Genomic DNA, 16,917 nt, shown 5'->3' on the forward strand with positions numbered 1-16,917 from the left:
CCAAGGTCGCCGCGATATTGTAGGTTGAAGCCCATACACATTAAACCAGTCTTGTTGTAACAGGGAGAGCAGTTAGAAATCAGAAACAGACTAACATGGAGGTAAATTGTGAAAAGTGTCCACCCTTGACCCTTTGAGATCTTTACAATATAATCTTCTTATATTGGCTGTCCATTTGTCTGTCCAGGATTTTAAATCACCTGTAGCTCGCAAACCGTTTGAACTATTGACCTGAAGTTTGGTACACATATACTACGTGACGTCTACTATCCGCTTTCCGGGTGATGATTGACCTCCAAGGTCAAAGACACCATTACTGATAGAGAATAATTCACAGAAAAATAAGAAGAATGTGCTAACTTTGCATAGACAAGCCCTTCACGTAGGCTACAACTACTACAATGTCATTTAATGAAAGAACAAGTAAGCACTCATTCATATCTGGAACTATTGAAGAATTTCTGCTATTGCTGCTTGTAAATGAACAGAAGCATGTACCAGTAGCCACATAGTGATGAGTAACTCGGGAGTTGATCACACATCCATTGACTGGTCATGGTGGTCATCAGTGTGGAGTAGACCCAGTAGACCCTAAACTCACTTTTTCCATTACAGCTTTGTATCCAGTCAGAGTCTATCCTGATAGAATTGGGTGCAAGGAAGGAACCGGTAATAGATGAATAGATGGGGGTGCCAGTCCATTCCAGGACACATTCACGGTTAGCTAGCTTGGGGTCTTCGTTAACCTGAGCTGTATGTGTTCAGGTTATGGGAAGATAGCAGGAGTACCTGGAGAAATAAACAACTCAGATACAGGGAGAATGTTCAAACTCCACCATGCGGACACTAATAGTCAGGAATATGTATATAATTAGGCATTAACCCAGACCTGATTCTTACCTTAAAATGTTAAGGAATTAATATTAATATTTTAATAGATATACTAGCTTTGCATATAATTATATTCAAAAGTATGTTATCTGCATTAAACATAAGACAAGAACACAAGCTCATGGCATTGAAGTCACCAATTCAGTAAACATGAATGGAGAGGGAATTGAACCCAGGTAGGTCCTTGGTGCAGTGAGGCAGAGATGCTTACCATTAATATGTAAACATATTTTCTGCTTATGCTTATTCCACTGCAGGGCTATAGGTGGCTAAAGTGAGATCAAAAGAGGACCCAGCCCTGTTCAGGATGCCAGTTCATCACTGAAACCATCACTTAACCCAGCCCATACTTCTTAGGGATGTGAAAGGAAACCCTTGCAGACATGGCTGTCATGTGCATTCTCCACACAAACAATGAGTAGATTGGGATTCAAACCCAGGATGCTGCAGCTGTGAGGCAGGAGTGCTAGCCACTGCTCCATGGTGCCATCTCCATTTCAGCTGCATTCATGCAAAACTCCATGCCTTGGCAGGAATGAAAACATAAATCCTTAAGTTGTGTGACAGATGCATTAATCACTGTGCCACCAAGGATTTGTTTCAGCTAAAAAGATTTAATTGCAGAAATCAACCAGCACAAATGTCCAGTAGCCACAAAATATTTCCAGAATGCCAACAATTCCAAACAGAGAAGAAGAAGCAACAAAGAGATCAGTGATGGATAATTGAACTGAATACTCAATATTAAAGTTTCATTTGAGTTCTGATGTTGAAATTCCTAAAGCTCTTGAGAATGTGACTACCATGACCTGAGGTCTGAGCCGTGTCCAATCCATGTGCACTGTAACACTCCCTTCCAAGAAACACTGTTAAAGTTCAAGCATGTCTAAAAAACACAGGGAAAAATTGCCATCTTTTTCCTGGGAGATCCAGGAAATGAAATTACCCTGAGGTGATCACAGGTGGGAATATCAAGGTAAGCACCTCAAGGAATCCCACACTGTGAGAGAAAATCCATGTTCTGATGTGGAAAGTTACTCTGGGATTGGGGAAATGTGGGATCTTGGTGAGCTGTGCCGGCAACCCTACATTGTTAGCCGGCAAACGTAACACTTGACCTGTGGAATGCTGGGCACTAGATGAATTAGATCTATCAGCTGAAACAGGTCACCTTTCATTTTAGAGATTTGTTGGTAGCAGGACAGTTCCAGACAGCAGTGTGGTTAAATGATCTGAAGGTATAACTTCATGGGCAGTTTGGCCATGCAACTCAGTTATTAACTCGGTGACGTAAATGAACAATCTCTGCCTTTCACTGAGAGAGAGAGAGAGGTTGGGAGCATGCAGTGATACAGCATGTTGCCGTGCCCACCACATGACGAACCACCTCAGGATCCCAAATTAGGAGTCGAACGCAGCCGTGCAATGGGTGACACCTCAGCACCACACTAGTTCGAATGGAGTTGAACAGTGAAGTTTTTCTTTAAGTTTTAGGTCTGAGGTATGTTGCAATATGATATAATTTTTAACATTGCTGCCTTACAACTCCAGGACTGTGTGTGTGTGTGTGTGTGTGTGTGTGTGTGTGTGGACACTGGACATCCTCCCAGAGTGTCTGTATGGCATTCTCCGAACTACCATAAAACCCCAGAATTGTATGGTATGTCGATTGGTTCACTACGACTGAGAGTGCACTATAATAGACTGGTATCCCACACAAGGTTGGGCCTCTAAAACCCCGAATTGCAAAAAGTGGATGCATGAAAGGTAAGTTAACATTGAATATCTTCAACACATGCATCAAGACATTTTATTTTTAGATAAAGTTTAGTTTAACTATTTTCATTTCACATATATAAAGGGTTTTTGCCACTTGATGGCAATGGAAATACAGGCAGATTAAGATGATTGATTCAGTAAATTCCAAGCTTGAACTGAACTGGTCTGAACTTTTAACCAGTAGGCCACACTGATTGCCCAAAGATGTACACTGAAAATCTTACTTACTTACAACAGAGTTGGCACTCAAATGTCACACAAACTGAGAACAAAAGCAATTCTTCCTGGAACACTACAGTACAGTGAGAGCCTGGACCATTGTAGTCCAGCCTCCTTTCCTTTAGGGAATTTTTTTTTTTCAAATGATGGCATGTGTTGTGTTCACCACCCTCTGTAATGCCCTACAATAGGAATTAGACCAGAATGTGGTGCAGTACCACTCGAATGGGTATTTGTTAGTCCTGGTCACCGTTTTTGTGTGACATTTGCATGTTCTCGCTCTGTGTGGATTTTTCTCTTAGTACTTTGGTTTTAATCACAAAAACATACATGTTGGGTTGACGACTCTATTGGCCCGGTATAAGTTAGTATATGTGTGTGGACTAGTGCCTCATTCACGCTTGGTTTCCAGCTTGTGTCAGATGCTACTCAGATATGCCATGGCCCAAGTGCCCATTAACTGGACTTGGGGGTTGGATACATGTACATGTTGGCAAGCATTCATGAAGATACACTCAGTGTTTTTAGTCTTCTGTGGAATGAGAAAAAATTTTATGCCTTTCACCCTGTTTTCATTATTAGTGTCCAGAAAGTTGAAGTTCTTGACCATCTCTACATCAGCCCCTTTGGTTTTAATGGTAGTGTCAGATGAAGAACTTTGTTTCATGGTACAGAAAGAATTGTCTGCAGCTTAACATAAGCAAAGCTGATTTATTGACTTTCTCTGCAGCAAGGAGAAGTAGAGGTGGTGCACTGCTGCAGGTACTTGTGGGTCCACATCAGTGACAGATTGTACTGTTCTTATAACACAGAGGAACTGTATACGTAAGGTCCTCTGTACAAGTGACAATAATGACCTTATAAACCTACAGTCCCAGGTTCTTATCTGTTTCCTTGAGCATTGGTGGTGGTCAGGCCTATGCTGTTATCATCTGTGTGTGAACTACAGCTACACCTTCTGGCCATGGGGGAGATGGGAGTTGAGCGCACAGCCTGGGGGGTTATCCTTTCCATCCATTTTTACATGCTTGGGCCCAATGTCACACACATGCACTTGAGAGTCAATTTCAGGGCTCATTTATTGGTAACTCAACCCCTAGTTGAAGATTGGTGCTGCTGCATAATGCCTCTTCTCTCCTTTCTTCTGCAGACCTGACTACCTGCAATGGAAAGGTGAATGACATCACTTCCAGGTTCTGGTCCCCTGAGCCCGCCTCTTAACCGGCTCCACCACCATCTTGCCTTCAGTTTAGCTGTAGACTTGCATCTCTGAAGACATTTATTGAACTATATGCTAACATCTTTTTTATTTTATTTCAGTTATATGGGGTTTGCCAAAGGATGCATCAAATCTTTATCTTTGTTTGTGTTATTATTCACATAGTGCATGAGAAAACTTATATTCAATTGCCCAGAGAGGCACTGACACCCAGGTCCATTATAGGTTTTTAGACAGTGCATGAAGTGGAACCAAATTAATGGTGGTTCTCAGTTAATGGTGCTACACTAGCATCAATTTGGGTTTTGTGAGTGTGATGGATGGCCAGGGCCATTACCTGGCCGGGATGCAAGCTGGGTGGAAGGACAGAGGGAGAAACCATATTTAGGACATTATCTTTCTCAAGACACTAGAGGGTATCCCCCCTGGGTTGCTACAGCACCACAGATCCTTTAAAGGCATCCCGAGAGTTGTAGTTTGGGGCAACCCTGTTGGGCACCGCCAGGGGGTGCTGCAGGTACAGCTGAGAACTTTGCAGCACCACTTCGGCCACACTTGGAAGTGCAGCCAGAAGACAGTCAAGAAATACCTTGAGCACTTCCAGGTACACTAAAAAAGGAGCCACCTCACCACTAGTCACACAGCCAGAGTTGGAAACTGGAGGACAAAGCTTGTGAGAAGGAGGTAGAAGAAAGAAAGAAGGGCTGTGTTGTGTTTGGTGCTTTTGTATTGTGCTGTAGTGGGGAGCAACAGAAAATGCTTCCTCCCTGAAGAATAAAACGTGTGCTGTGCTGAACTTGTGTCTCAGCCTGCCTGTGTCGATGTTGAGGGAGCTGTACGGCCCCTGGTGGTCCACATGAGTCACTGTGAAGGTTCAAGTACTGCGATGTACTAGCATGCTAAGCACTTTAGATAGGCCCCACAAATAAAATTCAATCAAAGATTGGTGGGTTGCAGGTTGTCCCATGTGAGACTTTAAGTGCTGCAATGAAATTTTATTTGGTTAAAGAGCAGGGGGTGGGGGGTTGTCTTTCATAAAGCCCACTTCAAACACTGCTTATAGGGTCATTATTTTCACATGTACAGAGAAACTCTTTCTTACATGGTAATCCACCCACTCTCTGGCACCATGATTAATGCCTTACCTCATTAGCTTGGTAATCGATTTGGGCGGAATTATTGTACTGAATACAAAACTGTCATCCATTAATTATAATCTGAGAGATAAATCAGAACAAGGGGAAGTGGCTGGCAGAAAGTAAACAAAGAAAGAAAGAAATGGACATGCATGTACTAACAGTGGTGGTGCATGTCCTTATCCCACTAATAGAAGTCGGACATTTCCAGATGGCTGGATGCCCAATGAATCTACAAGTTGCTTCAGTAGGACAACAGATGGGAACAAATGAAGGGCTGGTTCCTGCTTTTTTTCAAATTCTGCCAGGACAGGCTCTGGTCCCACTGTGTACAGGCCATTGGCAGAAATTTGATATACTGTTGTTATTGAAACTCTAGTAAGAGACAGTGAAGTGTAGCAGATGAATTGTCCATTCCTTATACCCAATACTGTTTCCAGCAGGGAGCATAAGTTTCATGAATGGACGAGGTTTAGTGCTAGGAAATGCACTTTGGAAAGGTCATTCTAAATACACTGCCACATTAAAGTCACAACAGCAACAAAATAACCAAAAAAAAAAAACAACAAACCTCAATCATGACACAAATAATAATTTTATACTTGGGTTGTATTAAAAAAACCTTATGCGCAATTCACATCAGGCTGTGTCAGGAGACTCCAAATGAAAATCATCAGGGTGAATGCTGCGATGGTAGTCCGGACTTTGTCACTTTGAAGTGTGCTGCCTGTAGACTTCTCACGGCACTGCCACAGCATGGTATGTAGAGAGGTCTGAAGGCTGGAAGGTCAAAAACTCCTAGGGTTGAACAGATCAGTGACTGAGGTGCTTCAGCAGGTCTGCGCTTTAACAGTTGGTGTGTCTGAAATGCCAGGGGTTGGTAACGCTTTTTTAACTTTACAACAATATTGTTTTGGTACAATAAACCAATTGGTGTTTAACAAGAAGCTTTCGGTCCCTTTTGCTAGAAATCTCTGAAAACAAAGAACTTTCTCAGAGTCTCTCCTGACAGAGCTCAAGAACTGCAGCATAATAATGTAAATTAAAGGAATAAACCATGATGAAAAGGAAAAGTAAGCAAGCAAATTACCATAATAAGTAGAAGTAAAATTATTACAGTGTACAGTATAAAATGATAATATTTCACAAGGAGGTTATTTATGTCAGCTTATTAAATTCACAGACCACATTGACGCACTGAGTATTGATTGAACTTTACTACTGCCTACAACTCCTATTTTGCATGTCTGTTTATGTTAACCCTACATTGTGGTTCTGATAACTAAAAGTACAGATAGTTGTCAGCAGAGATGAATCGTAAGTAACTGCTGGAAAAATGGGAAGAAATTCTTCAGGAACTTCCATCAGATATACTTCTAGGACATGAAACTGGAAGCAGAGACATGCTTTTTGAGTTTTTGTCAATGGTCTCCCATCCATCCATTCTCTTTGTAACTCACCCATTTAAGGATTGAAGGAAGCTGCATCTCACCCCAGCAGCAATGGGTGTAAGGCAGGAACCGTACATACCCCCACTATGCATATTACCAGATTCCTGTTAACCAAACATGCACATCTTTAGAATTTGGGTAAAAAAACATTAGGACTTCATCAAAATCTCACATTGTCATGAGCAGAAACTCCACATGGGTAGTGCTGATCTCAGGACTAGGCACTTACCATGCCACCCTCTTCAAGCTCCTGTTAAGAAACATTTGAGAGCTTCAGTTTTGTTTCATAGAATGCAGAACCAGTATGCAAGAAATAACGTTTCTTATGGATTTTGAGACACTGTGGATTGAATGAGTACTTATTAAAGAAGAACACACGAAAACAATGAATTCATGTTGCCAGCTGGTAAATGCTTTTCAAATCCATGCTTTACAAGCCTGTTAGTTTTGGAGGGCACCATTGTGGTGAAAATGAAAGTAATTAGATTTTGCCATGACCCAGTTTTCCTCTGTTTTTAAATGGTTTCTTTCAAAGATAATAGCAGTAGTAATATCCGAAGGGTGTTCCTTAGATTTGCAATTCACTGTACATACAAAAGGTTACCCAATCCTACTTACTTCAGCGGTTTATTAGTCAGATTTCCACAACTGATGAGTCAAGCGAGCAACATTGGAAGATGTGCTGTGCTCCTGAAAAAAAGTAACTCAGCTGCTATCCAAGATTCATGACAGTTACTCTAAGGCTACGTGGCTTTTCAGAAACTGACTTTCAAGGGCCACTTTCTTTGTTCCACAAGTTGATGAATTTGACTGCAGCTTTGATAACTGAAGAAAGTATGGGCAGACAAGAAAACAAAATGTGTTCTTTTGACAAGGTGGAGGACACATGCAACATAAGTGTGGTACGTGTTTGATGCAACCTGGTGGGTCAGACTAGGGGGCTCAGACTGTGTATTTAAAGGCCACCACTGAATATGGGAACTGGAGATTTGTATCAGTGCATGCAGCATGGAAGTTTGGTAATTGTTTAATAATTTATAATTCAGGGGGTGGTTCAGGAGCTTATTCTGTACAATGCAGGAACCAATTCTGGACTGAGTTCTACACCATCAGAGAACAAACATGGGCCCAACTTAAAGCAGACCATGGAATTACTGCTGTCAGGCCATTTGTAGTGGCACTGATTGACTTGTCTGTTATTGACAAAATACCCATCCTGAGAGAGTGTTTCATTGTTATCACGACCCCTCACACTCTAAAGAATTTTTATTATCTTGGGGTGTAGTTTCAACTTAAACAAACAAATAGGAAAATATGTTGGCTATTTGTCCCCAAGGTCAGTCTAAGAAAAAAAATGCAGTCAGAGGCTGAGATTCGGCTACCTTTTCTGTTGCCATGGTGAAAGCCACAATCTGGCGCCATTACAAAATTTATAAAGCAATGCATAGTGCTGTCTAATACTGCAATATCAATGGGCTACTTGTAGAACCACTGGCAATGCAATTGTTCTGCTGATGTCATGTCTTTCTACATAGATTCAGAACATTACTTTATGATTTTGTTTGTGTTGTTGAATTTGGATATCACCTATAATATAGATGGTATTGGAAGATGTTATCAGTTGCATTATTTTTTACTAACTAAGTGAGCGCAGTGACTAAAGCATTGCACTGTCACACCGTGTGATCCCCAGTTAATCACTCTTATTTTTGTTTGGAATTTGGTATTTGGTACACTGTATTAATCCCCAAGGAGAAATTGTCATTTCACATGACCCGTGGAGGTCAGAGCACAGGGTCAGCCATTTTACAGCGCCCCTGGAGCAGTTTTCAGGTTAAGGGCCTTTGCTCAAGGGCCCAACAGAGCAGGATCCCTTCTGGCAGTAATGCGATTTGAACCGGCAACCTTCCAGATACCAGCACAGATCCTTAGCCTCAGAGATAAAAATACACACGTTGCCCTGAGTAAAGGCATCAGCTAAATAATGTAATGATAATAATAATAATAATAAAACTTGGGTAACATTTGCTACTAGTAAGGGATAAACTGGTCCAAAAATTATATTTTTAATATTTCTTCTTACTTTACAGCATGGTGGTGACATATTTAATTACTGCTGCAAGACAGGCATGTCACATTAACTGGCGACTCCAAACTGGTCCATGTGCAAATGTGAGAGAGGGAATGTATGTGTGAGTGGTGATGGGCTGGTGTCATGTCCAAGGCATTTTCTTGTCTTACAACCAGTACTCCAGCCCCTATGATCCTGAACTGGGTTATGTGGGTTTGAGAGTTGCATGTTATGTTACTTTTTGTAACTGCTTTTTGGAATAAATTCTGAAAGTTATTAGACGTTCCATTGTCCACTCATCTGACTGTGATTTCTGACCTTAGATAGATATGTGTTGCTAAAACTATTCAAATTAGTGCTGGTTGCAAAGTTCCCTCTCAGCCTCTCCCTCTTACTATAATAATAATAACAATAATAATAATAATAATAATGCTGGCTGTATAACACTTGCACCTACTGAAAATACACTGAGACATAATAAAGTAGCCAATTATGTACACTGGACTATGTGCAAGAATCTAGGGGTACAAGTGCCAGACAAGTATTACATACACCAGCCAGAAAAGGTCGTGAACATCAACGATATCACCATCATGTGGGATGTTCCAATAACAACAGACAGAACAATCCTAGCGAATCGTCCTGATATTGTGCTACATAATAAAAAAGAGAGAACTTGCCTGTTGATTGATATAGCCATCCCAGATGACTTGAACAACATGTTAAAAGAAACAGAAGATCAGTAAATACAGGATTTGGAAATTGAGATTAGCAGGATGTGGAACTGTAAAACTAGAACTGTGCCAGTTATAGTTGGAGCATTAGGTACATTAAAGAAAGATCATGATGAAAACTGGAAGATGCTCCCAGGCTATCCATTAGCTAGTGACGTGCAAAAGATTGCACTTATGGGCACTGCACACATCCTTAGAAAGGTGTTAAGGTAAATCACTGTGGCTTCTTGTTGTAGCCTGGGTTTACCAGCTAAAACCGCAAAGACATCATGTGAGAGGAAACAAACACTGAATAATAACAAATGCATATCGTATTTTTTTAATCCAGGGGTTACAGATGGCTGCAGCCCATCTCAGCAAGACAGGAACCAGGAATAAATGGAATACCAATCCATCACAGGACACACTTTTACCAGGTCAATATAGAGCTGCAAATAACCCAACATACTGTATATATCTTTGGGAGAAAAAACAAATGTGGGCACAGGGACAGAAGTCTGGAGTTTTGAGTCTGTACTGCTAATTACTGTGATAATAATAACAATATTATTATTGTTATTATTATTAAGAAGAAGAAGACGAAGAAGAAGAAGAAGGGTGGCTCAATGTAAGTGAATTACCTAAATATAAATAGAAATATAACTTTTTCTGGCAGGCAGTGTGGTATAGTGGTTAAGGCTTTGAAAGTCACTGGACCTGCCTGTGCTCCATTTGGAAAACCTAAAAGAAATGTAAATAATTTTATCATAAATGTTGTAAGTCACCTTGGATAAAGGCATGAGTCTAATAAATAAATGTTAATGTTGTGCGCTTTTTACAAAACACAGTACCAAAGGTTACTCTGGTAAGAGCGCCGCCACCTCCTTTGTGCCTTGCATTGAGATGAAACTGATCGGTCGGCTTGTGCAACATGCTTCACTGTCAGCAGATGTTGCTTCTGTTCTCTTCCTGTCTTGCATTGCCATTTGCTGCTTGCCGTGAGAGGGACCTGAAGTCTAATTATGTGGAGGAACCAGCCTGCACTTCCAGGTCTTTGGTTGTGAATGACTTTCCTTTGTGCTCGAAGTGTATGACAATGAGTTGACCTATGCAATGTGCTTCACTGTCGGCAGATGTCGCTGTGATTTTCCAGTCAGTAATGTGCCTGCACAGCTGTTCTTTTCCTCTCAGCCAAAACATGCAGCTGCACTGCCACTTGCCAGGAGAGGGCCTTGAAGTCCCAATTACATGGCCGAGGTAGCTTACATCTCCAATCTGGGGCCTTTGCATGTCATAATATCTTGATTAAAACCAAGGTTCAAGGCCCAATGGTTTTCGAATTTTTGCTTGATAGACATTTATCATTTTATATATATATACAGTGCATCTGGAAAGTATTCACAGCGCATCACTTTTTCCACATTTTGTTATGTTACAGCCTTATTCCAAAATGGATTAAATTCATTTTTTTCCTCAGAATTCTACACACAACACCACATAATGACAACGTGAAAAAAGTTTACTAGAGGTTTTTGCAAATTTATTAAAAATAAAAAAATTGAACAAGCACATGTACATAAGTATTCACAGCCTTTGCCATGAAGTTTAAAATTGAGCTCAGGTGCATCCTGTTTCCCCTGATCATTCTTGAGATGTTTCTGCAGTTTAATTGGAGTCCACCTGTGGTAAATTCAGTTGATTGGACATGATTTGGAAAGGCACACACCTGTCTATATAAGGTCCCACAGTTGACAGTTCAGAGCACAAACCAAGCATGAAGACAAAGGAATTGTCTATAGACCTCCGAGACAGGATTGTCTTGAGGCACAAATCTGGGGAAGGTTACAGAAAAAATTCTGCTGCTTTGAAGGTCCCAATGAGCACAGTGGCCTCCATCATCCATAAGTGGAAGAAGTTCGAAACCACCAGGACTCTTAGTAGAGCTGGCCGGCCATCTAAACTGAGCGATCGGGGGAGAAGGGCCTTAGTCAGGGACGTGACCAAGAACTCAATGGTCACTCTGTCAGAGTTCCAGAGGTCCTCTGTGGAGAGAGGAGAACCTTCCAGAAGGACAACCATCTCTGCAGCAATCCACCAATCAGGCCTGTATGGTAGAGTGGCCAGACGGAAGCCACTCCTTAGCAAAAAACACATGGCAGCCCGCCTGGAGTTTTCCAAAAGGCACCTGAAGAAAATTCTCTGGTCTGATGAGACAAAGATTGATCTCTTTGGTGTGAATGCCAGGCATCACGTTTGGAGGAAACCAGGCACCGCTCATCACAAGGCGAATACCATCCCTACAGTGAAGCATGGTGGTGGCAGCATCATGCTGTGGGGATGTTTTTCAGTGGCAGGGACTGGGAGACTAGTCAGGATAAAGGGAAAGATGACTGCAGCAATGTACAGAGACATCCTGGATGAAAACCTGCTCCAGAGCGCTCTTGACCTCAGACTGGGGCGACGGTTCATCTTTCAGCAGGACAACGACCCTAAGCACACAGCCAAGATATCAAAGGAGTGGCTTCAGGACAACTCTGTGAATGTCCTTGAGTGGCCCAGCCAGAGCCCAGACTTGAATCCGATTGAACATCTCTGGAGAGATCTTAAAATGGCTGTGCAACGACGCTTCCCATCCAACCTGATGGAGCTTGAGAGGTGCTGCAAAGAGGAATGGGCGAAACTGGCCAAGGATAGGTGTGCCAAGCTTGTGGCATCATATTCAAAAAGACTTGAGGCTGTAATTGCTGCCAAAGGTGCATCGACAAAGTATTGAGCAAAGGCTGTGAATACTTATGTACATGTAATTTCTCAGTTTTTTTTATTTTTAATAAATTTGCAAAAACCTCAAACTTTTTTCACGTTGTCATTATGGGGTGTTGTGTGTAGAATTCTGAGGAAAAAAATTAATTTAATCCATTTTGGAATAAGGCTGTAACATAACAAAATGTAGAAAAAGTGGTGCGCTGTGAATACTTTCCGGATGCACTGTAGATAACAGTAATAATTTTGAGTTTTATATTATTATAATAAGGATAAAGCAATCTAGTAGCAGCATGTGGTTATGAAAGCTGACTCACTGAGGAAGCAAGGTGAAAGAAAATCTTTGCTTTTATATTGTGATGCTGTTGAGGAGTGGTGTGCATATCATTAGCTCCAAGATGGACAAATGAATTAGTTTTACATCAAATCAAACCTGACTGTACACATGAATCATCTTAACCCAAGCTAAAGCTACACCTCTGGTCACATCATGACAAAAGGCAGCTTGACATAGAACACACCGGTATCTGAAAAACTTCCAAGGTAAATGAGGAAAAGGGAACACTAAATAAACTAAATGAATGTCATTATGTACATTTCAACTTTCAAGCATCGAATGATGTCATCATTAGTAGAAAAGTCTGCTGAACTATTGCTCCCAAGGCTAACAGAAAATGCAACAAATGGTCACATTTGTTACAAGAGGTCATGATCACCAATGAAAGAAATCTGCACTCTTAGGCAATAGAATGAAGACAAAAAGAAGATAACTAAGCAGATTATGTCAGGATAAAAATATGGGAATACAGTGTTGCAAGTTTGAGAATCCGGAATCTGATCAAACATGTTAAATTTGGTCAAATGTCTGAAATGGGAAAACTAAAGGCCAACTCCCAGCAGCTAGCTTGTGTCCCAAAAATATTCTTACTGTTACAAGTTGTCAATTAACAACATTATATTAATCTCAGATGCACTTATGAAGTGCTCAAACAATATTTAGACAGAAAGAAGAAACGATTTTTACACTTATATTAATATCCCATTTGAGACTTTCATTGGTCTACTTTTAAATAATTTAATATGTCTCACCTGTTCTTCCTGTTGCTGTTTGAGTTTTCCTCTGACATCCCAGTCTAAACTGGCCCTTGGTGAATAGACTGGTGTCTGATCCAGGGTTGGTTTCTGAATTGATGCTGTCAGAATTAGCTCTAACCCCATGGGACCCTCAGGTCAAGTCAGGTTGGGGAGCATGCACTGGTACAGTGCATTGCTTTACCCCCCACACAATGAAACAGCTCAGAATTCTGGTTGGCAACCCTCCAGGCAGACATGCAGTCCAGTACCACCCCCCAGAAATGACCATCTATCGGCTGCAGCCAGGTATTACGTCTATGTCCCCTTGGCCAGGTCCAACAGGTCCTCAACAATGAGGATCCTGTGAGCTGGATCACCCTCGGGGAATCATACCACATGGCCATAGTGCCGTAACTGACGCTCCCTCACAATGCCGGTAATGTGCCTCATTTGAGACTCCATGAGCAACCCACAATACCATGAAGTGGATTAATTAGTTATGAACAATCTATGTTATGTATGCATTTGACCAGGGTTTGAAGTGGGCTGGTGCACACTTGTACAGCATACCGGCCTCAGGGGGATCCAATCACATTCCCAACTCAATCAAAAGTACAACACTCACCCACACTATAAATAAGAAACCGTGTACAAATTTCCAACAAAACATAGACTACTAGCACATATTCATAGGTATGAGAGAAAGATATGGGTGCTGGAAATAAAATATAGCCCAGCCTTCTATCCCAAACAAGTGTATGTTTGATTGATTGATGCCTCTGTTTTGGTCAGCATTATGATGTGGCCAAGGCACTGGGTTTTTAAAATCTCAAAACCTGAATGAGTCGATTCCAGTCAGTAGCTCATTCTGTGTCACTTTAACTGCCTGTGCTTGAATTGCAAAAAAAAAAAACAAAGCGTAAAATACCCTGATCTTGAAAGTCATTTTGGTCAAAGCCATCAGACAAAAATACAATAATAATAGTTTTGGCCAGATATGAATGAGTAGGTGTTTCTTTACAAATCTGCAGCTGATGCTGTGCTGCTGGGAGAGGCTCCAGTTTCCCATGATTCTAAAATGAAGCTAAATGGAGTCCTATGATCATGTTTGCTTGGTTACAGTCCATGTGAAGCTGTACTTTCCTTCCATGTTTATGTGAGTTGTTTCTGAGCTACCTTAGATGGAGAAGATAGATAATCTGGGTTGACAACTTGGTGTGCTGAATGCACTGCTTTCATCAAAATGTACTTTGTTGTCCTCCTGCATCTCTAAGACACACACATATTGGGTTGATTGGTGGTTTTTAATTGGACTAATACGAGTTAGTAATGATGTGTATGTGTGCTTGTGGTTTGAATGGCACCCCATCTAGACTTTGTTCCTACCTTTCCTCCTAGTTCAGCCAAAACTGGCACTGACTCCATACAGATCTGTATGGGAAAGAAAGTTAAACACTACTAAGCGTCATTTATATTAAAGGTTTTCAGTGAATTTCAAGGAGAAACCGAACTCCTTTTCAGTCCTTATAGTTACTTTGATTCCTAACGGACGGTCGTTTCCTCAGCAGTCGTGGACATCTGGCAGGCACGAACTCCATGTTTTTTTCCCGATTTTTCCACACTCAGAAAACTGCAATTTAAGGGAATTTAGTAATCGAGGCGTAGGCCAGCAGAATGTCCGTGGGGTGCAAATCTTTTTTTTTTCCTCTTCCCTTAGTGCCAGGCCAGATGCGGATATTTTAGGGTCTCTGCTCAACTTTCCTCCTGCAGGGGGAGTTTTCTGGTAAAGCGAGCCGAGCTTGCGCTTTGTACAATCCGAGACGGAGAATCACAGCGGTTGTATTTGGCAGTCTTGTGCGGAGGGCACCGGCGGCGCCTGGGATCGGGTCGGAGGCGCCCGAGAGACGGGCAGCGGAGCGAGCCGAGGGAAGCCGAGCAATCCCGAGCAGAGGCGAGAGGAGTCGAGTAAAGGAAGGGTGCCGGCGGAGCGGAGCGGCTCCATCTTGTGCGGCCCGTCATGGGGGAGACGAAGATTATTTACCACCTCGATGACCAGGAGACGCCGTACCTGGTCAAGTTGCCAATCCCTGCTGACCGGGTCACCCTGGCGGACTTTAAAAGTGTGCTCAACAAGCCTAACTACAAGTTCTACTTCAAGTCTATGGACGACGACTTCGGGTAAGAACCGGACCAGGGGCTCGCTGCCTGCTGGACTGGGCCTTTTCTCTCCGGCCGCTTCCTGGCTTCACGGCCCGAGACGATTCGTCTTTCTTCTCAGCGCCGCCTTGGACGCTGACGACTTTGCGCTGTGTAAAGCTTTACTTAACGCCAGGGGCCGAAAATGGCGCCTGGACGGCCTCTTTGTTATGAGAAAAGGATTCCTTTTGTGTGGAGTCGAGGAGCAGGGCCTAGGAAAAGCCGCAGCTCCCGTAACTTACTCGACCAGACCGCCTTTAAGTAGATACAAATGCGTGTGATTGAAAGTGGGAAAGGCAGCAGACCGCAGGATTCACGGGGAGGCTCGAATGAGTGCTGGTCACACGGGCTAAGAAGTGGGGTCCTTAATGGATGTGTGTGTGTGTGTGTGTGCGGGAGAAGGTTAGTGGTGGCACTCTGTGGGCTGCAAGCAGAGGGTCCCGTGTGAAGTTGACAGACGAAACAAAAGACCTAAAATGTGTGAGGAAGGACTTGTGGCATTGGTGGGCTCTTTAGCTGAGTTTAGGGAACTGAGTGACGAGCTCCTCAAGTGAGTTTGGGGTCCTGAATGACAGTGATGGGCTTTCCATCTGAATTTGGGGGCCCAGATGTGAGTGATGGGCTCTCCATGCGAGTTTAGGGTCCCGAGTGAGAGTGATGGGCTACTGATCATAGTTTAAGGTCCTGAGTCAGAGTGGGGAGCTCTCGGTTTGAGTCTGGGATCTCTCGAGGGGCTCACTGTTTGAGTCTGGGGTTCCCGAATGAGGGGCTTGCCGTGTGATAAGTGGGGTCTCTCCATGTGGACAGTGCTTTAGAAGGTATGTGATTCAGAGAGGTGTGTGCTACAGATATTTCAGAGTCAGACCCCTCAATGTCATGGTGGTGATCAGAGAATAAGTGACAGGTTTGGTGTCATCAGGAGGGTAGGTGTGAGAGAAAGCACCTGATGCTTTTCAGACTCTGGTTATGACTGAATTAAAGACCTCATCCAGAGAAGTGTGAAACCAGAGAGAGAGAGAGGGAAAAAAAAGCCACTGGTTGTGAGAGCTCTAGAAAGGAGGACAGACCTGAACATAAAGCTTGACTCTCAAGTGAGAGGAACCCCTTTTTAACATTCTCATGACAATATGTTGCTAATGCATTTGTTTGGAATTTCTAGAGTCAAAATTGATGTTTGGGAACAGAAAATGAAGTACTTGTTGCAGTCTTAAGATTGGATTAAGTAGGTTTACAAAATAAATGGTTGAATGAAAAGAAGGGAGGGGCAGAATAAGAAACAACCACAAATGAAACTTATAAGTTGTTCTGCAGTGACCCAGGGCCTTTATTATCTAGGTACACTAGAAAATTGTGGGCAGCTCTTCCTGGTCTAAGGATGCTGGATTTAAATCCGTGCTACAGTTTTAGT

The 16,917-nt window shown here is 42.4% G+C and overlaps 1 protein-coding gene across 1 annotated transcript in view; it reads left to right on the forward strand.

Annotated features, from left to right (window-relative positions):
- Positions 1–15,077: 15,077 nt before the first annotated feature.
- LOC114646669 (segment polarity protein dishevelled homolog DVL-3) overlaps positions 15,078–16,917 on the forward strand; it is a 39,144-nt gene continuing 37,304 nt past the window's right edge. The window contains exon 1 of the mRNA XM_028794967.2: positions 15,078–15,491. Coding sequence (XP_028650800.1) covers positions 15,331–15,491 — 161 coding nt within the window. The 5' untranslated portion in view covers positions 15,078–15,330. The remainder of the gene's footprint in view (positions 15,492–16,917) is intronic.

This window comes from Erpetoichthys calabaricus, chromosome 2 (genome assembly GCF_900747795.2).
Source record: "Erpetoichthys calabaricus chromosome 2, fErpCal1.3, whole genome shotgun sequence".
Classification (NCBI taxonomy): domain Eukaryota; kingdom Metazoa; phylum Chordata; class Cladistia; order Polypteriformes; family Polypteridae; genus Erpetoichthys; species Erpetoichthys calabaricus.